Source organism: Lithobates pipiens, unplaced genomic scaffold (genome assembly GCF_037356315.1).
Source record: "Lithobates pipiens isolate NorthernLeopardFrog02 unplaced genomic scaffold, aLitPip1_a1.2 Scaffold_13, whole genome shotgun sequence".
NCBI classification, from domain to species: domain Eukaryota; kingdom Metazoa; phylum Chordata; class Amphibia; order Anura; family Ranidae; genus Lithobates; species Lithobates pipiens.
The window spans coordinates 349,892,826-349,917,051 of record NW_027507718.1 but is presented as its reverse complement, the minus strand read 5'-3'; the positions used below and the strand labels follow the sequence as shown (position 1 = coordinate 349,917,051).

At 38.8% G+C, this 24,226-nt stretch overlaps 1 protein-coding gene across 5 annotated transcripts in view; it reads right to left on the bottom strand.

Moving 5' to 3' along the window:
• Positions 1-24,226, bottom strand: part of GRIA2 (glutamate ionotropic receptor AMPA type subunit 2) — a 226,717-nt gene that overhangs the window by 136,955 nt on the left and 65,536 nt on the right. For all 5 annotated transcript variants that reach the window (XM_077477112.1, XM_077477111.1, XM_077477110.1 and 2 more), the window contains exon 3: positions 2,434-2,673. In XM_077477112.1, the coding sequence (XP_077333238.1) occupies positions 2,434-2,673 (240 nt within the window). The remainder of the gene's footprint in view (positions 1-2,433; positions 2,674-24,226) is intronic.

Genomic DNA, 24,226 nt, shown 5'->3' with positions numbered 1-24,226 from the left:
GGCTTTCTGGTGCATCATCTTTAGAAGAGGCTTACTTCTGAGATGACAGCCATGTAGACCAATTTGATGCAGTTTGTGGCCTATGGTCTGAGCACTGACAGGCTGACCCCCCACCCCTTCAACCTCTGCAGCAATGCAGGCAGCACTCAGACGTCTATTTCCTAAAGACAAGCTCTGGATATGATGCTGACCATGTGCACTCAACTTCTGTTCTGAGTGGAACCTGTCCTGTTAAACCGCTGTATGGTCTTGTCCACCATGCTGCAGCTCAGTTTCAGGGTCTTGGCAATCTTCTTATAGCCTAGGGCATCTTTATGTAGTGCAACAATTCTTTTTTTTTCGATCCTCAGAGAGTTCTTTGCCATGAGGTGCCATGTTGAACTTCCAGCGACCAGTATGAGCAAGTGAGAGCGATAACACCATATCTGCTCCCCATTCAAACCTAAGATCTTGTAACACTAACGAGTCACATGACACCAGGGAGGGAAAATAGCCAATTTGGACATTTTCACTTAGGAGTGTACACACTTTTGTTGCCAGTGGCTTAGACATTAATGGCTGTGTGTTGAGTTATTTTGAAGGGACAGCAAATTTACACTGTTATACAACCTGTGCAATACTTTATATTGTAGCAAAGTTTCATTTCTTCAGTGTTGTCACATGAAAACATATAATAAAATGTTTACAAAAATGTGAGATACTGTGTGTTCACTTTGAACAACAAGCCAGATACTGGGAGAATAGAATTTTTTTTACCCTTTATAAAAAAATCATCTCATTTAAAAAAACATTGACTAGCTAAAATTGGTGGAGTTTTAGCAAATCAACTCTTTTACCTTTATTTGTTAATTTTCAGAAATTAGTGAATCAATCAATCCTGCAATGTGGTTCACTACAAATCCTTAAGATATGGACTTGTATGAAGCTACATTGGCGATTAAATAGGATTCTTATTTAATCTGTGCCATAACCAAATTCAGATTCAGATAGTTAGTTGTGATTGGCACACTCACTTTTGAATACTCCATTGTTCTCTCTCGTCATAGATGATGTGATTTTCTTTCCTGCAATCACAGGTTGCAGGAAAGAAAATCACTCAATTCCCCCATCAAAATAGTCACTGTTGATGAAGGAATCCCTCCTGCAGAGCTATTGTGTTCTCCTGGCTGGGGGAAGCCATCCCTGCTGGGAGAACACAATGATTATTGCTTGGGGCTCGAGTGTAAAAATCTGACATGCTGGTTGTACCCAAGTTGGTCAATTGATCAACTTGGGTACAATCATCCTGCCCATAGATGATTTGAATATCATCTGGTTCCTGCTGAACCGGCTGAGATTTGAACAATATATGGCAGGCTTAAGATACACGGACACAGAAGGCAGACTAGGGTACTAAGCACTGGCCTCTAATTCTGTTCATCAAAATGATTATAACAGTTATAACACATCGCTAACTGTAAAACCTCACTAATACAAAGGGGAAATAGAAGGATTAGAAGGTTAGAAGAATTAACTTTAAATTTGACCAATATATAACATGCATGTTTATCCAAAGCTTTTTTTTCTCAGCACACACTAATTTTGGCAGTATCATCATTAATGTGGAACGTATGTTCCTTGCTAAAGAACATTATTTTTTATCAAGTTGTTATGGGTAAAGTTCAGCTTTAAGAATATTTTCTATTCTTAGTGATTTCAGTAAAAGATGATCCTGATTGTTGGCCCAATACAGTAAGTACAGAGTTGTTCATGTAAAGAGCAGAATCAGTAGGCTTTACTTTAATTAATGTAAGGGTGTAAAAATTGAAACTATAGCATAGACTATGGAAACCAGTTTTTCCCTTTAGGCTGGAGAAAAACTCTTAGCCCTTGTACACACGGTCGGAGATTCCGATGGATTTGGTTGTCAGAATGTCCGACCGTGTGTACAAGGGCTTATAGTTGCTAAAATTTTGGATGCTGCTCAAGATAATAGTTCACAAAACAATTGCTAACATTAATTCGCTCACCTTTATGGCTAATATAGATACTGTATATGGTTGATTTAATAAAGGCAAATAGGCTGTTGGATTTTTTATGTAATAATGTTGTTCCCAATATATTACAACTGTCAGGGATGTCTATTTTGGGAAGATTGCAGTAACAATGCTTAATTTGGGTAAGTATCTTTATTGGTCAGGTTGTACATTCACAATACACTCATTATCTCATATTTACAAACTAAGAAAGTTGGATCTGATTTTATTCCTAATAAGAAAAGTTAAGTTCTCATTATTCTTGAAGCTTTCTTTGAATTATCATATATTTTTTGCTATTGTGTAGTATAAAGTCTTTGTTTCTGTAATGAATTGTCAGGTTTACAGAAAGATCCATTTGTTCCAAATGGTTTTAAAAAGTATGTTTTTTTTAGAAGTAAAACAGATAGGAACTTACCTCTATCGCTGTCATAAAGATATGCAAATTTATCCCATTGATAGTATTCAATCAAACTAAGAAGTGCTCCTTTGAGGTCCGGCCTCATTTGAATAACAAATGGATGAGTACCATCTGTTGGAAAGCTTGGGGTTATGAAGGAGACATGAAGAGTTCCGCAAAATGATGTGATAGTATTTACAGACTTCTTATCATAAAATCCAAAAATAGCAAAGACTCCTCTTGAAAACTGGGAGCAGACTGCAAAAGAGAAATAAACAGTAGTCAGTATATGCCTACATTTATTTATTTATGTATACAATTACAGAAGAAATCAAGGCAAAAAATAAATAAATTCACAGCTGATATACTTCTATGTTTTCTGCTTTACATGTTGAAGATTTTGTAATTTTGTTCAGTTCCTTTTGTCAGTTATAAACATCTGCCTCATTGCACAGCCAAGTAGATCCCCTACCAACTATGTAGACAAGCATCATGATAATAATGATTACTATGGAGCAGGCTGGAGGTGAAGTGACAGGGAAAGATGTATTGTAAAAAAGGAGCTGTCAAGAATTTCAAATCTTTTAGTGGGTAAAACAGTAAGCATGCTGTATATGTTCTTAACGATAAAACGTTATGTTAATACTAGCACTTAAAGTAAACCAATTATAGCAGCTAGCATAAATGTAGGTCAAACACATCAATCAGATCATTTTTAAAAATGCAGCGCTATCTCTTTAAAATATACAATTAATGTCTATATCCATATAGGGTCTCTCAGATAGTGGGACTCATATCATTATAGATAATAGTAGTGATATCCCTTTAAGAGTCAATGACATATATAGCTTTGAGATTTTGCCAATCAAAGGATCCAGACTAGAGGGCAAAAAGTTCAAACTCTTAAAAAGTGGAGTGGTTCCTATATGAAGAAAGGGTGGAAAAGAAGTCCTTCACCAGCACCAACCATCCTAACGTGCAGATTCTAACAGCAGCCAAATAGCACAGCATAACATCTCCAAGCAAGAACACTCAATGGTATCCCCAATGGTATCCACGATACAGCGACACTTGTATACCTCTCCAGGTTACCATGTGTATCAGAAAAGAATAATCGCCCGATATAAGGTAGCCAAATCTTTCTGGTAAGAATCTGCATGATTGGAGTGTTGGTGGTGAAGGACTTCTTTTCCATCCTTTCTTCATATAGGAACCACTCCACTTTTTAAGCATATAGACTTTTGCCCTCTATTCCAGGTTCTTTGATTGGCAAGACCGCACAGCTATATAGCTATAGTTACTGACTCCTAAAGGGATATTACTACTATTATCTATTATGATATTAGTCCCACTATCTGAGAGACCCTGTATGGAGAGGGACGTTAATTGTATGTTTTAAAGCGATAGAGCTGCATTTTTTTTAAATGATCTGATTTATGTTTTTAACTATGTATTTTGCTATTTGCCTATAGCTTAACAGTAAGTCAATATTATATTGAAAGCTTCAAAATACACCACTCTCTACACATGGATGATTACCTAATTTACTCCCACAGGGAATACAGGGGGTGACCTTTAAAGCACTTTGGCCCAACAGTGTATTGGCTTCAACTAGGGAATGTGCAGGTCAAGCAGTGTGTCTGAAGAAAAGGCACTCAGCAGTCATTTAATTACAGAGAGACTTGTTTAATTTCTTTCCAGAGCAAAGTCCAGCCTGGCCTCTCCAGTGAATTAGGCGGGCACCAATGGCCACCTCCAACATTTTAGGGATAGTCTACGCTAGCATTTGCATCACAATTGAGGAGAGGGGGCTCAGAAGGTCAATCCACTATAGTATAGATACAATTCATTTAGTTGAGGACTTTATACAATACCAAATAAATAGGATTCCCACATATTGTATATAGGGAAACTCAACTCTAGAATGCTTTTGTTGTTTACAATATTACTAATGTCAATTTAAACTGTCAGCCCTGCCCAGTTTACCTCTAAAAATGATAGACCATCCCCCCCTTGTCATGAGAGGGAGATGTTCTGGGAGATATTCTGATGTCCTAACTTCATGGTTAGTCAATGTTCGCATTTGCATTATATTGGAGAATAGGGGGCTCAGAAAGTAAACCCACTATCGTATAGGTGCAATTCATATAGCTAATGACTTGATATATAAAACCAAACAAATATAATACTCACATATTGTACATAAGGAAACTTGACTCTGGAATACTTTTGTAGTTCACAGCATTACAGCAATTTAAATTGTCAGCCCTGCCCAGTCTCTATAATCTATAGAACAAGTCCACCTTGTTACATGGAGACGAGAAGGAGATGTTAAGTCCTAATGCACTTTCTGTCCTAGAGTGACAAAGGTGCTCCTCCATAGATGCAGTACACAGTGCAGTGAGTTAGCACTGTCTCTCTAGCACTTGAAATGTGTGTTGCCAGTTAAAAATAAAGGTAGAAAGAACTGAAAAAAGAAAGCAAATTCAACAACAACTAAGGACTGCTAAGCTGCAATACCTACAGTGGTGTGAAAAAGTGTTTGCCCCCTTCCTCATTTCCTGTTCCTTTGCATGCTTGTCACACTTAAGTGTTTGGGAACATCAAACCAATTTAAACAATAGTCAAGGACAACACAAGTAAACACAAAATGCAATTTGTAAATGAAGGTGTTTATTATTAAAGGTGAAAAAAAATCCAAACCATCATGGCCCTGTGTGAAATAGTGATTGCCCCCCTTGTTAAAACATACTATAACTGTGGTTGTCCACACCTGAGTTCAATTTCTCTAGCCACACCCAGGCCTGATTATTGCCACACCTGTTCACAATCAAGGCATCACTTAAATAGGAGCTGCTTGACACAGTAAGGTCCACCAGAAGATCCTTAAAAGCTACACATCATGCCGAGACCCAAAGAAATTCAGGAACAATTGAGAAAGAAAGTAATTGAGATCTATCAGTCTGGAAAGGGTTATAAAGCCATTTTCCAAAGCTTTGGGAATCCAGCGAACCACAGTGAGAGCCATTATCCACAAATGGCGAAGACATGGAACAGTGGTGAACCTTCCCAGGAGTGGCCGGCCGCCCAAAATTACCCCAAGAGCACAGCGACGACTCATCCAAGAGGTCACAAAAGACCCCACAACAACGTCCAAGGAACTGCAGGCCTCACTTGCCTCAGTTAAGGTCAGCGTTCATGCCTCCACCATCAGGAAAAGACTGGGCAAAAATGGCCTGCATGGCAGAGTTCCAAGGAGAAAACCACTGCTGAGCAAAAAGAACATCAAAGCTCGTCTCAATTTCTCCACAACACATCTTGATGATCCCCAAGACTTTTGGGACAACATTCTGTGGACCGATGAGACAAAAGTGGAACTCTTTGGAAGGTGTGTGTCCAAGTATATCTGGCGTAGAAGGAACACTGCATTTCATAAAAAGAACATTATACCAACAGTAAAATATGGTGGTGGTAGTGCGATGGTCTGGGGCTGTTTTGCTGCTTCAGGACCTGGAAGGCTTGCCGTGATAAAAGGAACTATGAATTCTGCTGTCTACCAAGAGATCCTGAAGGAGAATGTCCGACCATCTGTTCGTGTACTCAAGCTGAAACGAACTTGGGTTCTGCAGCAGGACAATGATCCTAAACACACCAGCAAGTCCACCACCGAATGGCTGAAGAAAAACAAAATGAAGACTTTGGAGTGGCCTAGCCAAAGTCCTGACCTGAATCCTATTGAGATGTTGTGGTATGACCTTAAAAAGGCCGTTCATGATGACTCAAATTATAACTAGTCTTATTGATGGTTTTGCCACAAATTGAATATATTGTTCAGTGCATTTATACTTATTATGCTTGTTTTGAACTGTATATTGTACTGCTTGTCTTCTCAATAAAAAATATAAAAAAAAAAAAAGGCCGTTCATGCTCGAAAACCCTCTAATGTAACTGAATTAGGACAATTCTGCAAAGATGAGTGGGCCAAAATTCCTCCAGGACGCTGTAAAAGCCTCATTGCACGTTATCGCAAACGCTTGGTTGCAGTTGTTGCTGCTAAGGGTGGCCCAACCAGTTATTAGGTTTAGGGGGCAATCATTTTTTCACACAGGGCCATGATGGTTTGGATTTTTTTTCACCTTTAATAATAAACACCTTCATTTACAAATTGCATTTTGTGTTTACTTGTGTTGTCCTTGACTATTGTTTAAATTGGTTTGATGTTCCGAAACACTTAAGTGTGACAAACATGCAAAGAAACAGGAAATGAGGAAGGGGGCAAACACTTTTTCACACCACTGTATGTATATTATATTTTTGATCTTGGGTTTAGATATATTTTCATAGTAAAGACAAATGCTATTGTGTCTTTTTTGTTTCAACTTTGCACATCATTAGTCTTTGCACTGCCCCAATCAATAAGCCATTTTATTTAAAAATAATTCTAGTAAAGTATCAAAAAGAATTTGAACCTGCTGGTTAAGCTTAAAAAATGATGCAGATATTACATACAGGGATATAGCGATGCATGCACATTCCTGCAGCAGCTTCCAAAAACCAGAAGCTATAGACGAACGGCAGGCTGTCCTAGCAGGCACAGATTTAGCATTTTTTTGCAGTGTTAAAGCCTATGAATCCCTTCCTGCCTCCTGCACAATCATACTGTTCAGTCAGGTAGCCTATTATAATGATGAACCCCTAGGAATACAAGAAGCGGGACCTAGCGGCCAACCCCAACACTACTTTGAAGTGATGGACTTTGCCTGTCAAAATAGTCTGGAATTCATCTATATCTGCAGGCTTTTTTGATCTGCTGCAGGAACCCCTATATGTGCATACGTTTTTTCATATAATCACATGATGGTTCAAAATTGCATGTGGTACAAACAGTTGCCATAGAGATTTGAAAATTAAGCCTCACTACAAAATGTATTTCCGTTCAACCCTGTGGGTTAAAGGAAAATAAAAAACAGGTCACAACAACTAACAATCCGATGTTAGTACATTTATCTCCCTGGCTGTTCTATTTTGTTCTGACAGGGAATGTCCCCCCCCCCCCCTGCTAGAACACTATGGTCAGTGCTTTCAGCCATTGATTGAGAGCGCTGACAGGGAGCCAGTCGGCAGACCTTTTTCGGTCATGATTCTTCGTCAGAAGCCGGACCAGCGGCCGCACACACAGGCCGAATGTCAGCTGGTTACTATTGAACCGGCTAATGCCAGCCAACATTTAGCGCATGTGTACTAGGCTTTACTCATAACATAAGTTAAATTCAGATCCTTATCTTTTGCTCAAGCTGTACATTGAGCCTCATTGTAGTATTTGAGGTGGGAGGCAAACTGTGCCAAACAGGGTTCATAAAGATCGATTTGTGGGCTGCTACTTCCATTAAAGGCTTCAAGTTCCCTAAAAGTATAAAAGCTGACTTGGGCCTCACTCACGATGGCAATGACATACCGTAAGTGTGGTTATATGCATTTATATGCCTTTGTAGGCCATATATATAAATGCATTTAATTATTTAAAATGGTATAATGCACACTGTGCATTTACTTGCATCCAGTTTAATTGCATTGAGGAAAAAAAAACAAAAAACTGAAAGCTGTATGTCCATGGGAAGATTGGATATTCTAAATGCATCTAAATCGGGGGTCAGCAACCAGTAGATCATGGACAGGTGGCTAGTAGATTTCAGTCTGGGTTTGCTGATCCACCATCCCAGACCATCAAACAGAGTGCAATGCAGAGGGACTACTTGAAACGTTGAAGCTGTAGTAGGGAGCAACAGCCACATAAGCTGATGCCTCCTTAGTAGTGCCCACTCCTGTCCCATGTAGAGTGATACCAACTGCACTCCACCTCTTATCCTGGCTTCTATTATATCCTCCTGTTTGACCACCCCCTAACTTTACTTGTGAACGAGCACAAGCGCTACGGTAGTCCTGCAATTAGAGGTCTAAATCAGGTGTGATAAGGTGACACAGTGCCCGGTGATCTTTGACTACTCCCATTTTGTTCAGGTAGATCTCCACCTCTCTAAGGTTGTCTACCCTGATCTAAAAACATGTAAACTTTGTGTGCTCTGCAAATTACTGGCATTATATAAATTCTGTATAATAATATAAACAGGAGTTTGGAAGGAAAAGTCTGCATGGAACAGTTAAATGCATGTAAACTGTTTTATATGTAATCACATGTAAATAAATATACATTTTGAAAATAAATGGGAACAAACATTTTACTTCCCACTTTATTTGCTTGTGTGATTAAATAAAACAAATGTAAGAGGCTCATGTGAATCAGGCCTTACTGACTCATTATCATCTGAAAGCCGGCAATGTACAGTACATATTCTGCATTTTGGTGGGGGTGTGTATGACTGCGTGCTATGCAAGCATACAAGAACAGGAAATCCTAAAGTGTTTTTAAACCACAAAATTATTATTGTTATTATCATATAGGATTTATATAGCGCCAACAATTTGTGCAGCCCTTTACAAAATGAAGGCAGATGGTTACAATACAATTTGGTACAAGAGGAATCAGAGGGCCCTGCTCATTAGAGCTTACAGTTTAAGATTTTAGAGAAATTTTCTCTCACTTCTTATTGTGTCTACAGAGCAGAAAGTAAAAGGAAATCCATATAGGACATAAATGGAAAAAGAAGATCTTACAGTTTTATTCATTGCCTACCTTAGTCAAGGTTAAAAAATGTATTTATATATAGGTCATATATATATATATATACAGTACAGACCAAAAGTTTTGACACACCTTCTCATTCAAAGAGTTTTCTTTATTTTCATGACTATGAAAATTGTAGATTCACACTGAAGGCATCAAAACTATGAATTAACACATGTGGAATTATATACTGAACAAAAAAGTGTGAAACAACTGAAAATATGTCTTATATTCTAGGTTCTTCAAAGTAGCCACCTTTTGCTTTGATTACTGCTCTGCACACTCTTGCCATTCTGTTGATGAGCTTCAAGAGGTACTCACCTGAAATGGCTTTCCAACAGTCTTGAAGGAGTTCCCAGAGATGCTTAGCACTTGTTGGCCCTTTTGCCTTCACTCTGCGGTCCAGCTCACCCCAAACCATCTCGATTGGGTTCAGGTCCGGTGACTGTGGAGGCCAGGTCATCTGGCGCAGCACCCCATCACTCTCCTTCTTGGTCAAATAGCCCTTACACAGCCTGGAGGTGTGTTTGGGGTCATTGTCCTGTTGAAAAATAAATGATGGTCCAACTAAACGCAAACCGGATGGAATAGCATGCCGCTGCAAGATGCTGTGGTAGCCATGCTGGTTCAGTATGCCTTCAATTTTGAATAAATCCTCAACAGTGTCACCAGAAAAGCACCCCCACACCATCACACCTCCTCCTCCATGCTTCACGGTGGGAACCAGGCATGTAGAGTCCATCCGTTCACCTCTTCTGCGTCACACAAAGAGACGGTGGTTGGAACCAAAGATCTCAAACTTGGACTCATCAGACCAAAGCACAGATTTCCACTGGTCTAATGTCCGTTCCTTGTGTTCTTTAGCCCAAACAAGTCTCTTCTTCTTGTTGCCTGTCCTCAGCAGTGGTTTCCTAGCAGCTATTTTACCATGAAGGCCTGATTCACACAGTCTCCTCTTAACAGTTGTTCTAGAGATGTGTCTGCTGCTAGAACTCTGTGTGGCATTGACCTGTTCTCTAATCTGAGCTGCTGTTCACCTGCGATTTCTGAGGCTGGTGACTTGGATTAACTTATGGTCCGCAGCAGAGGTGACTCTTGGTCTTCCTTTCCTGGGGCGGTGCTCATATGAGCCAGTTTCTTTGTAGTGCTTGATGGTTTTTGCCACTGCACTTGGGGACACTTTCAAAGTTTTCCCAATTGTTCGGACTGACTGACCTTCATGTCTTAAAGTAATGATTGCCACTCATTTTTCTTTACTTAGCTGCTTTTTTCTTGCCATAATACAAATTCTAACAGTCTATTCAGTAGGACTATCAGCTGTGTACTGTATCCACCTCCTGCACAACGCAACTGATGGTCCCAACCCCATTTATAAGGCTTGAAATCCCACTTATTAAACCTGACAGGGCACACCTGTGAAGTGAAAACCATTTCAGGTGACTACCTCTTGAAGCTCATCAACAGAATGCCAAGAGTGTGTGAAGCAGTAATCAAAGCAAAAGATGGCTACTTTGAAGACCCTAGAATATAAGACATATTTTCAGTTGTTTCACGCTTTTTTGTTAAGTATATAATTCCACATGTGTTAATTCATAGTTTTGATGCCTTCAGTGTGAATCTACAATTTTCGTAGTCATGAAGATAAAGAAAACTCTTTGAATGAGAAGGTGTGTCAAAACTTTTGCTCTGTACTGTATATATATATATATATATATATATATATATATATATATATATATATATATACACGTGTCCTCTGGAAATGGTGGTTACAGTGGTACAGTTATGATCCTTATATAATTATTTTCAGGCAGCGATTCTCTACAAGATAAGAGTGACCCAAGTGTCTTTACATCTGCCTGATCACTTTTAAAGGTAGCAGAAGAGTATTTCCCTCTGCACTTACCTGCCTCTCCTGTCTTATCAACTAGTGTGACCTAGAGTTAGAATATATTCTGTTGTTCCTAACCCTCTCTGGTGTCTGTTGTCAGAAACTGTATGTGATTTTCTCAGTTCCAGAGTTCAGTTTGTTTATAAGCAGTTACTGGCTTATAAAGCATCTGATCAAACCAATCTCTGTTTGATCAGATGGTTTGGTGGGTAGAGGAGAGATAAGGTGACTAATAGGCCCCAGATCTCTCCATAAAGGGTACTTTCTCGGCCCATGCTAACAAGTGATGCTGGGAAAAGTTAAATAAAAAAAATATATATTCGAAAAAAATATAAATAAAATAAATAATAATTTAAAGAAGATTTAAAGCGCATCCGCCCTGCTCACACACAAATGTGAACATGTAAGTAGGTCCCACATGCATATGTCACAGTGAGATCAATAATTCTAGCATCAGACCTCCTGTGTAACTCTAAATTGGTAAGCTGTAAAGGCTTTTAAAGCATCACCTATGGAGATGTTTATGTACCATAGTTTGTCAACGTTCCATGGGCAAGCACAGTTAAAAGCATGATATGTTAGGTATCTATTGACCCAATGTAACATCTTCTTTTTTGTATTTTACCAGGAGATTTAGTATTATATTGTGTTTTTGTGCACTAAAATTCATTAAAGTGTATTTTTTTTCCGGAAAATCTGTGTTTGATAAACTGCTGCACAATATTGTGTGACATAAAAAACTGCAACATGCACTATTTTATTTTCCAGAAACTTTGCTTTCAGAAAATATATATTGTTTGGGGGTTCCAAGTAATTTTATAGCAAAATAAAATGCAGATTTTTACATTTATGTAAGAAATGTTAGAATTGTCCTGGTTTTGAAGTGTTTAAATACACTTTAATGTGGCAACATAAAAGTAGGGAGAGGTTTATTTTGCTGGTACTTGTATTACTCCAGGTTATTCCAGAGTTGCCAATTATCCATGAAAAGTTCAAGAAGTGCAAGTACCCAAGCTTGACTTGGTATCAGCCTCTTGCAATCCCCCATGAAACAGCACATACACTGAGAAAAGGATGGGTAGGGCAAGGGACAATCAAGAGAAGGACCATGCTGACAAAGGAATGCTGCTTCTCATTTCACAGTCCAGTCTCGGGCTGTCAGGGCAAGACTTTTAAGTGTTACTTAGTGCAGTAGAGAATAGGTTCTCCTCCCCTGCCAGGCAGGGCTGTGCTATGTGGCAGAGCTCAATATTGGAATGGGGAGAAATAAAACTTATTTGACAGGTACAATAGCTTATATTGCCTGCTTTAATTATGAAATACAATTCTGTTGCCAAAGGGTATCCTATAATTTATTGTATCCATCCAGGACTGATTAAGTTTCTGTAAGCTGCTAATGCCTGATGATGAAAAAAAAAATCAGACTGTTCATCACTAATTACCTCTCCTATTTAAAGCTCTGGGATATTACATTATATTAGGAAACTAGAGTCCAATAATAAAAAATAGCCAGTAAAATGCAGTAGGACTTCCAAATATGAACACATGAAGAAGTCACTTTCTCCAAAACACAAAAACTCTTTAACACTGATTTTATAATTTACAGGTTTTATTCAATAAACATATGGAACAAGTCAATAATATATAGGGTTATTCAAAATGATGGAACAGATTTCAACTTTTATTTTAAAAATGTAAGAGATAGAAGCACATTCTGCACTGGATAGAGGAAGGTGCAAAGTTTTATGGTCCTTGAGGTTGTATGCACTCAACATGAGCACCATGTGTTGTGCAACAAACTTTAACCGCTTGCTGGCTCGGCTGCGCGAATCGCCATCATGTTCTTTTTGTGGCCACTAGGGGTGTGTGTTTGCTGCTCACCCCCGAAGCCGATGCGAATGCTTGGCCGTCATGATGACTGCCGGGCTCCCGCGATCGCTCGTGACACGGCGAGAACCAGGATCTCTCTGTGTAAACTCTGAGGGAGAAGAGATAGATCGTGTGTTCATACAAAGTATGAAGACTGGTCTATCTCTTCCCCTAGCAAGTCCCATCCCCCCTTCAGTTAGAACACGTAGCAGGGAAAACATTTAAACCCTAGATCGCCCCCTGGTGTTAATCCCTTAACTGCCAATGACATTTTTATGGTAATCAATGCATTTTTATAGCACTGATCACTGTATACAAAAATGTGTCGGAATTGTCTGGTGTGTCCGCCATAATGTCGCAGTCATGATAAAAATCACAGATCACTGCCATTACTAGTAAAAAAAAATAATAATAATAAAAATGCTATAAATATATGCCCTATTTTGTAGACGCTATAACTTATGCGCAAACCAATCAATATACGCTTATTGCAATTTTTATTACCAAAAATATGTAAAAGAACACATATTGGCCTAAACTGAGAAAAAAATTAGCTTTTTTTTTTTAAAAAGGGGGATATTATAGCAAAAAGTACAAAATATTGTATTTTTTTCAAAATTGTCGCTCTTTCTTTGTTTATAGCGCAAAAAATAAAAACTGCAGAGATGATCAAATATCACCAAAGAAAGCTCTATTTGTGGGGAAAAAAAGACATCAATTTTGTTTGGGTAATGTCGCATGACTGCGCAATTGTGAGATAAAGTGACGCAGTGCCGAATCTCAAAAAATGGCCAGGTCATTCAGTAGCCAAATTTTCCAGGGCTGAAGCAGTTAAAATGGTAGATCATTTCTTGCCACACACAAATCAACTGATCGCTAGTTATTGAATTCACATCTTCAACAATTCGATGTTTCAGATCTTGAAAAAAAGCAATCATAGGTGGGACAAAAACCCTTTCTTTAGTGGTTGCCAGGATGCAGTAACTGCAACTTGTACAGCTTCATATGCAAATGTTTTTTAAGAACACAAAAGACCGTTGTTTGAAGAAGTCCAAGTTCAACACTTGCTTGTGTTGGGTATTTTTTAAAGCTCCGGTTGAATGCACCTCGAAGCCACTCAACATTTTCATCTGAAATGCAAGGGTGATCAGTGTTTTTTTGTTTGCATATGCAACCATCTTCAACACATTTTTTATGGCACTCGTAAATTTGCTTATGATGAGGTGGCTGTTGGACTGACGGCAGAATTCACATTACACTTGAACAATGTATTCAAACTGTAGCATACAAAACTACTTGTTCTGCAGTTTGCCATTTTCCTATAAACAGGAAATGGCGTTGTTGTGTGGCATTGAATCAACCTTGTAGGAGGTCTTTAACTTTGAACCTTCCTCTATCTAGTGATGTGCAGAATGTGCTTCTATCCGTTAGAGTTTGTTTAAAAACAGAAAATGTTGAAATCTGTTCCATAATTTTGAATAACCCTCTATATTCTTTTAGCCAAGTGCCTGCATGTTGTTGCATTTATTAGCCAAATAACCATCATCTCCTATCATAAAGAGTTCTGGCCTACTTCTATCTCCTTTCATGCCATAGCATTGGTCCATTTTTGTAATGGGCGATCTCACGCATGATCAGTGAAGCATGGGGAGCTTGCTCAAGAGCTGTGAATCACAGGAAGTTGTTGTTATTTGGATACTAGATTTCAGAGATTATAAGGTATTCTAGAACTAAGAAAAACAGATCTATTGACACCTACAGGTATCTTTTCTGGAATGGAAATATGATATTATGAAACGAATAAGGTTTACCCATATTGTGTTCTCTGCCTATATATTCCAGGTTTACAAGGATAAGCAGCCAGTAACTGGGGCACACATATGTGCGTAGATAAGTTGTAGCCTAGTTGACAGAAGTAACTGACACAGAAATCTGCAAATGTTGTGTGAAAAGGCACTATTGTGGTGGAGAAACTATTTAAACTAGTGGGTATTTATTGCAGTCTGTGTCCTCATTAAAGAGATTCATCTTCTCTAATTGTCCTGATCCCAACCAGTAATGAATGTTGAGTTGCCACCAGATCAGGAACAGAGAAGAAACTTTTTTCCATAACAGCTGTCTAAGAGGGGACTTTCAAAATCAAATTGGAAAGATATCTTCTCACTTCTTGTTGCATCTAAAGGACATGAAGTGAAGAGAAATCTCCCTAATGAGACACAAACCTGACAGTGGTTTAAGTATTCTCTACGCTATTAAAAAAATGGCTTTGGATATACTTTACGGTTAAGGCCAGTAACACAACAAAAACTGCTTTTTGTAAATGACAAACAAAAGGCTTTCTATTAAGTGAAGTATAAAACTTAACTTGCCGTAGCAATTAGTCTCTAATGATCTCACAATGCTCCAAATGTTTGTGGTTAATTGCTCCTACATGCAACTCTATAGGGCACCATTTATAGCAATAGCGATCTTAACAATTCATTTGTAAGAACTTTAGAATTTCAAATGAATCAAACATTTCATGTGTGCTGCTTGCCAAAATGATCCCTCTCTGTGTACTCTGTTTTTACTTGTTATACTTTAAAATGTTCACTGGTTCAAAATTGCGTGTCTAATACCATACTGCAGTGCTTTATTCAATTGAAAAAAACACTCAGTAAAATGTTAAACTGGTATATAACACATAACAAATATTGCACAACTGTTTCATTATTGGATTTACACAGTTTAGCATTTTGTAAAAGTTTTGAACATAGCTGTATATGTGAAAAGATACGTTACAGTAGATTATAATGATGAAATGCATAGATCATCAATGACATACAGATTAAAATGTAGTGAAATATGCTGTTATTATCTTTATGTCTGCAGAGTACAGAGCTTTCAAGATCTCTGACAATTCTAAACCCTGATGCCTTTAGGTACAGATTTCAAGGTCAGAATGTTGGCAACAGCTGATCTCCATAATGCTTCCACCCATAATCAGCTGCAGATGGTAGAACAGGTTGCTGTGCAGTGAGGCCATAGCAATGGTTAGTAATTAGCTTTGAAAAATAAGAAGTTGAAATATGCAATTTCTTGGATGCCGACTCCCAACCAAAGCTTTCTAAATAATAAACACAACATTTAGCTGACATCTTTCATTGGTCCAGGAATCAACAAGATAAATAAAGCTTAGACTAACACAGAAGCAATATTGTTCATAAAGCTGACACTTCACTTAGTGATAGATTTTCCACAATATCCTGAAATGCTGATATATTTACCCTGTTGTGGTCTAGCACATTTATAATGCAGTGCATAATCTTAAGCAGTCTACAAACTCTTATTAGAATCCTTCCTACTCATGCAGGCTGAGAATATAAAGTCTAGGAGTGTGATGTTTATTACTCACTTTTTATTAGCTTCACTTTATATCTATTGTGCCATTAAAAACAGTGCAAATATTTTCAAGCTGGCAAAAATTTTCCTGAAAAACATTTTTCCTTCAAATTGAAAAACTTTAATTGGGTTTGCATAAAACATATATCTTATAAGAAAACCCTTTCACAAACTTAGCTTCAGTGGAAATCAGATGACAAAACAATCTAAGAATCCGAAGATATAGAAAATGTAACTGTATGCAAAACTTGACTTGTCCGATGAAAGTCAAGCTTGGATTTATATCCTGCCTTTTGGATTTCTTTTAGTTTTGGTAGCCTCATTGACCAGTTAGAAGGGTCATAAAGAGGAAGGCGTGGTTCCAGTCTTCACACCGTAAAAATGTCCACTTTGACAAATACATTCAACTGCCCATATGTCTGGATTATTTGATGTTTCTTACTTTTTTTTTCTTTTTTATTAATGGAGATAACCTCATTTTATGCATGTTTAGATTATATGCCCAAATTAACTACATCATGATGGAGGATAAAACAAATCCTAATGTCTAAGCACAGTTTTGCAACTTTGCCACGTGCCAGTTTTACAACTTTGGCATGTGTTAGTAAAACTGTACATATAATCGCAACTGCTTAGTGTATCCAGATGGATTATGCATTGTTTTTTTCAGAACAAATTGGACTTTCATTTGGTGGTAAATGTTAATAGATATCTCCTGATTTTTTTTTATTATTCTCAAAGAAAAACTGGTCCAAAATAGTAAAAAAAAAAGAAGCATTTTCTGAAATCCAGCTGTATATTTTTTGCTATTACTATAACCTACTACCAAAGAACAACTTAAAAATTGTTCTATTGCTCTTGATAATGACAGCAATACCACAGTTATTTTTTGTTTGTACCTGTAGTAGGGCCCATAAACAGTAGTGCGCAATCTGCTTTTTTTTTACGCTACCTAAATCACACTGACACTAATCCTAAATAAAAAAAATGTTTTTTCAATATTACGCAAAATAAACAGACCCTGACCTTTGACCCTGATTCTTGACACTGACCCTAACCTTGCCTCTAAGCCCTTGTACTCACGGTCGGACATTCTGACAACAAAATCCATCTGATTTTTTCAGACGGATTTTGTCTGAAAGCGGTGTTGCATACACACGGTCGGACAAAGTTTTCGGAAAATCCGATCGTTCGAAACGTGATGACGTCTGTTCGTTACGACGGGACTATGTAGAGGCTAGTAGCCAATGGCTTTGGTCTCGTAATTTGATCTGAGCATGCGTGGAACTTTGTCCGATCGGAATTCTCTGCAAACGATCATGTTGTTGGAAAATTTTATATTCAGCTCTCAAACTTTGTTGGTCGGACATTCCGACGGAAATAGTCTGATGGCGCCCCCATACACGGTCAGATTATCCGACAACACGGTCCAATCTGGCAAGGAGAAGAAAATGCAGTGTATTCCCCTTTCCCACGATAGTATCAAATTTGGAATGAAAATATGTGTTCTGGGACTTTTATTGTAAATATTATGCTCCTGCATATATTATTGGTTATTTATATATTGTTTTTCATTTTTTCTTTTCTTTTATTTCCAATCATGTTTATTATGTCATTCAATAGTCCGTTCGACCTGGCCTCATTTTTGATTTCTCCAGTCTATTTACATTGTCCATTTGTGGGTCCTGTATGTTCCTGGTGGTTTGTGGGTGGGCTGTGTTGTGCTTCCCTTGGGTTTGTCTCAATCCGGGGGCTAGGTTGTGCATTGCTTGCACCCCCTTCCCCCACCCTCTTTGTGGGGGGGGGGGGTGGATGCCTGTGCACTGCACGTCAACATCACGTCTCTAATGCTGGACATGTGGCGTCACTCTGTGTGGCACTTTTGTGCCAGTGACTATCCAGCTATGAGCGGTATGGGCGGTGGTTTAGGCACCAAACTACCAGGCGGCTCTTCTGCATTGATGTAGGCACCTCCCCTCCCTGAGTGCTCGCGTGTGTTATGTCGATAGAGTCTTTCGGCGGCGGTGCTCATATATGGGCACTATCGATGGACGGTTCAGGCATTTGGAAAGTTCTCACTTCACAGGGCAACACACATCACATGTTTCCCAGTTTAGTTGGCAGGTAACATCCTTTGTTTCTTTACCCTGTTCTTGCCTCATCTTTCACCATTTCCTCTACTTTCTTGCCATTGTTGGGGGTTCTTCTCCGACATGTTTCATATAATAATACTTCAACTGGGGCATAAATGTTCTGTTTGATCCCCCCTATATATATATATCAAACATCAGCTGATTGGCGGAATAGTCTCAGTGTCAGCAGTGTATGTTACAATTCGGTCTTTTGAGTTGTTCTATTGGACACAGCGTGGGATCATTTGAGAATTAACAGCTGATTCATATGTATTTAATTTATATGTTTATATATATATATATATATATATATATATAGGGGGGGATCAAACAGCACGTTTATGCCCCAGTTGAAGTATTATTATACGAAACATGTCGGGTACATAGCCTGCTGGCTGGATCTACCACACTTTTGCATTGATTCGGGCTGTATTTCATTGTACGAATGACCATTTTTACATTTTTTATGCTGCAAATTTTTTTAAATAAATATTTTTGTATTGGAGTGACCTGCTCTTATATAGGCTTTTTTTTCTATATTTTTCTCTGTGCATCATCTGTGGTGTGGTTAACTACATTGGTATCGGTACGTAAGCCTGGAAGTTGGTTATCTATTAAATGATAACTGGGATACCCATTCTTTCATATGAGATTTGACCTGGATGATCTATCGGGTGATCTACTGAAGATGATCATGTCTCATGCCTGATTGATTCACCACCATATGTGTGTGTGGGTCCACATCGGAGGGTAAGAGTATTTAATACCTTATTATACATTAGAGATTCTTTGCATGAAGTGGCACACCTTCTTTGAAGAAGAATTGTACATATTGAATTTTGGGGTTACATACTTGGAGCACAGTGCTAGAATTCCTGTGGTATTGTCACGAGGGATATACACACCCAGCATCTTTAAAGTGACTGTGTTATTGATTTTGGCACTATTTGATAATGTGTGCACTTTGGAATATTCTGTTCATTCAGAGACTTTATATGAATGTTCACTTGAGATGATGAATAGTGGAAACTTTTATTTTTCATATATGTTACACGATTAGTTCATGCTGTGTCTGATTTTTGGATTTGTTTTGGGTCAATATTTTTATCCATTTGATTCTGATCACCATTTGGTGGAGATATTTTCCCCAATAGATATTTCTTAGGGGGTATATCCTGGTATTGCTGCATTTTTTGTTTATATTTTTGTTTACACAATCCAATCATTGTTGATGCTGGCTGCTGCACTTCACTCTTATTATTTTAGTTGCGCAATTATAATTTTGTTTTTTATTATTCATTATGTGTTTACCTACTTTTATGGACTGTTTCTGAATTGTGCATTTATCCATGTAAAATAAAGTTTTTATTTTAGTTTATTTTCTCATCCCTCTTCAATGTTAGGGATTAGCATCATTTCTAACATGCAGCTATCTATTTATGTGCATATATACGAGTTTTACTAAAATATAGTTATCTATGAATTAATAATGTGCTATAAAATAAAATAATACTATACATCATAGATATATTTATCACAAAAATTTAATATTTTACCCTGCCCCTTACATACTTCATGTAAAGTCCTGCCCCCTCTGTATTTTTATATAAGATGCAATGTATCTTTTTCTCCATTCAAGAGGAGGAAAAACCACATTGGCTGCACAGTGACTGTAACCAGTGAGAGGCGATCACAGCGCGCAGGTCCTGTTAGTACGAGACCCAGGGATCAGTGAGAGATCTGCATTGTGCAGCGCTCTCCCAGCACAAACTGAGATATGCATATTTGCAGCCTCACAGATTAAGGCCTACTTCTATGAGCATGCTTATTTGTAAAGGCAGCACAAAGTGGTTAAACTGCCTAGGTTTATAACAGGTTTACATTAAAGCTGCCTATACACCTACCTTGTGAATCAGCCAAACATCACTGTGAGGGTGACCCTTTTGTCCCCCTCTCACTCAACATCCATCAATTTAAAAAAAAATTCTAGGAGCAAGACAGATTTATTTCAGCTGCATCCAATCATATGCAGCCATTGTTCAAGTATTCTGACAGATGCCAGCACTGACTCTCAGAATACATTAAAGCTAAACTAAACTCTTTCAATCTACAATAAATATTTTTAATCCTTGTGCTGCTAGCCTTAGTAAACAGATATTAAGATATATCATATTTACCTGTTTAAAACTTTTTTTTTACATCTCTCCAGTTGCTTACAGGTTTCTGGGCTAGCCCAAAATGAGGACATACATCCAAACATCCAGGAGTAGTCATGGGCATTTTTTTTATCTGGAGGAGGGGAGGAGGGGCTTTCTCAGCTAAACACACCCTCCTGCCTAAATGCCTGAGCATGACAGATGGACGCCAAAAGGTAAATGCTACAGCACATTATTATTATTAATGATTTATATAGCTTCAACAGTTGATGCAGGTCTTTACAATGTAGAGGGGGGCAGCACAATTACAGTACAGTTCAATACAGGAGGGCCCTGCTCGTAGAGCTTACATTCTAAAGGGAGGGGGTGGTGGTACAAAAGGTAATAGATGCGGGGAATGATTTGATGGGGTTGTTAGGTGGGTGTGGGATAGGCTTCCCTGAATAAATGATCTCCTAAAGGTGGACAGGTTAGGGGCTGATCGGATATACCGGGGCAGGGAGTTCCAGAGGATGGGAGAGGTTCTGCAGAAGTCTTGAAGACGAGCATAAAAGGAGGTAACAAGTGAGCTAGAGAGCAGGAGGTCCTGGGAGGAGCAAAGGGGGCGATTTTGGCGATATCTGCAGATGAGGTTGGTGATGTAGCTGGGGGCGATGTTGTTGATGCCCTTGTATGTTGTGGTTAGCATTTTGAATTTTATACGGTGGGGTAAGGGAAGCCAGTGAAGGGATTGGCAGAGAGGAGGAGCAGTCACGGATCAGTTAGTGAGGTGTATTAGTCTAGCAGCAGCATTCATAATAGACTGAATGAAGGATAGCCTACATAAGGGTAGGCCATTAAGGAGAGAGTTGCAGTAGTCGAGGCGGGAAATAAACAAGGAGTGAATAAGTTGCTTTGTGGGGTCATTAGTCAGGAAGGGTCGAATTCTGGAGATGTTGCGGCGGTTAGAGCGGCAGGATTTAGCCAGTGATTGGATGTGGGGGCTGAAGGAGAGGTCAGAGTCAATGTGTGGAGGGACCGATGGTTGTGCTGTTGATCTTAATGGTAAAGTCAAGGGGGGGGGGGGGCCAGGAAGGAGGAAATATTACAAGCTCAGTTTTAGAAAGATTGAGTTTGAGAAAGTGGTGAGACATCCATACCGAGATGTCATTCAGTAAGTTTGAGATCCAATTAATATACATTAATCATCTGTCCTTACTTAAAAATGGAGGGGTGTAACTTCTCAAAAAAATAGACATGGAAACATAGATAGATGAGTGAGTTTGCTTTAATATCAAAAAATAATTAAATAGCATTTTCAGTTTGTGGTTCTCAGAATCAGTTAAAGTGGTTGTCAGAAGTTTTTTATCGTATTGCTTTCTATACATTAAGATTAAAAAAAACCTTATGTGTGCAGCATCTGCCCCAGCACCCCTTGGTACTTACCTGAGCCCCATCTCTCTCCAGCAATGTCCTCGAGGGGCTTGGCCATCCAGGACTACCCTCCTATTCTCCAATCAGGAGAGAGGGTTGGGGCCAACCCAGGGCTCCGTGTCTGAATGGACACAGAGAGCTGTGACTCAGCTCAGGGGCCCCTTTGGCAAGTTTCTTGCTGTGGGGACGTTGAACAGGAGAGAAGGGCCAGGAGAGCAGAAGAGGGACCGGAGTAGAGGAGAATTTGGGCTGCTCTGTGCAAAACCACTGCACAGGGCAGGCAAGAATAATATGTTTGTTATTTTTAGAGAGGAAAAAAAAAAACAAGACTTTACAATCAAGTTTCATTTTAAGCATATAGAAAGGGGTTGAAAGGAGCTTATTTGAGCAGTTTCTGAGCAGGTTCATCAAATGCATTATTCATTACTGTATGTTGATATAATAATAAAGTATGTAGAATCTAATCCATGTCACATCTACATAGCCTATGTCAGGCTATAGTTTAAAGAGATCATACATTTTACAGTCAAAGGTATTATTTCACTTAAGGCAAAGCACGATCTTATCATACATAAGGGTAGAAGGTGATGTAACTAATGTTTGATTACACAATTTTCAGCTTGCTGTCAAAAAACAAGATGTATGCTGCACTGGGGAGAAAGGAAACAGATGCACTTCCGGATCTCAGAAACCAAAATGCAGCAGATGTCACTGGTTTAATGGAAAACAAAAACTTGCAAATCATTTTCATTCTTGTGGAATGATTAGGCAAGTAAGGATGAAATTGTTAAAAACTACATTTTATTTACTGTCCATTTGGTTTCAGAATTGTATCTTACAGTTCTTTACAAAATAAAAATGCCCTCCATCTGTTAGTGAAATATATTAACCACTTGACTACTGGGCACTTAAACCCCCTTCCTAACCAGACCAAATTCAGCTTTTGGTGCTCTCACACTTTGAACGACAATTACTCAGTCATGCAACACTGTACCCAAATGGAATTTTTGTCCTTTTTTTCACACCAAAAGAGCTTTCTTTTGGTGGTATTTAATCACCGCTGGGTTTTTTATTTTTTGCGCTATTAATCAAAAAAGACTGAAAATTCGGTGAAATTGCACTAATACGGCTACAATCACATTAGGTGAAAAAAAAAAAATTCTTTGTTTTTCTAAAAATTTATTGCAGAGTATTGGCAGAGTATTGCAGTGTTGTAGATTATTGGCAGAGTATTGCAGCATTGCAGAGTATTGCACAGTGTTGCAGAGTATTGGCAGAGTATTGGCAGAGTATTGCACACTCTTGCAGAGTATTAGCAGAGTATTGCACAGTGTTGCACAGTATGGGCAGAGGCTGCTGCCATCTTTCCCCCTCTCCCCTCATACTGTAACAATCGGTACAGAGAGGGGAGGGAGGAACCGGCGTCATGACGTGACGGCGGTTTGTTTACAAGTGATCGCTCCATCATTTGACAGAGCGATCACGTGGTAAATGGCCGCGATCCACGGCCGTTTACTGTGATCCGTGATGTGCCGGGTCCTCCGGACCTGGCGGTCACGGATGTTCGTGGGTGCGTGCCCCAAAGGGTGTGCGGGAGCAAGATTCTGAGAGGACGTCCGTGGACGCCCTCCCAGAATAAGCCGACCTCGCTGTAGCCGTCTTTCAGCTATGGCCCAGTCGGCATGTGGTTAAACATGTATTTTTAGATTGTAAGCTCGAGCAGGGCCCTCTGATTCCTCTTGTACCAAATTGTAATGTAACTGTAACATCTGCCCTCATGCTGCACAAACTGTTGGCACTATATAAAACCTGTATAATAAAATTAAACAAATTAAAAGCAGTTATAATGAAACTATATAACTGTTAGAATAAGTTGCACTACAAAAAGCATGTGTCAAAACTTAACCTGAAAAAAGAAAGAAAATTAATTTGATAAGCACAACTATTTCTCACTAAACAATGAAACATGTGCCATGCAAATCAGCAGGTAAAAAAAGACTCATACACCTGTGATACATCCAACAGAGCATGCCTTATAACTGTCATCTTTTACATCTGTATGCACTTCATGTGTTTTAATTCTACATGAGATGGACATGTAAAATCATTGACATTAGTAAAGCCCATGCTGAAAGAAACATGTAGGTTGCCATTGCTGTCTGTCTTCTAAAAATGCAAGCTGCATGGCTGTCTCTGGCCTTAGTACTTTCTAAGCCCTTGTACACACGGTCAGAGATTCCGTCGGAATGTGTCTGATCGGAGCATTTTGTCGGATATTCCGACTGTG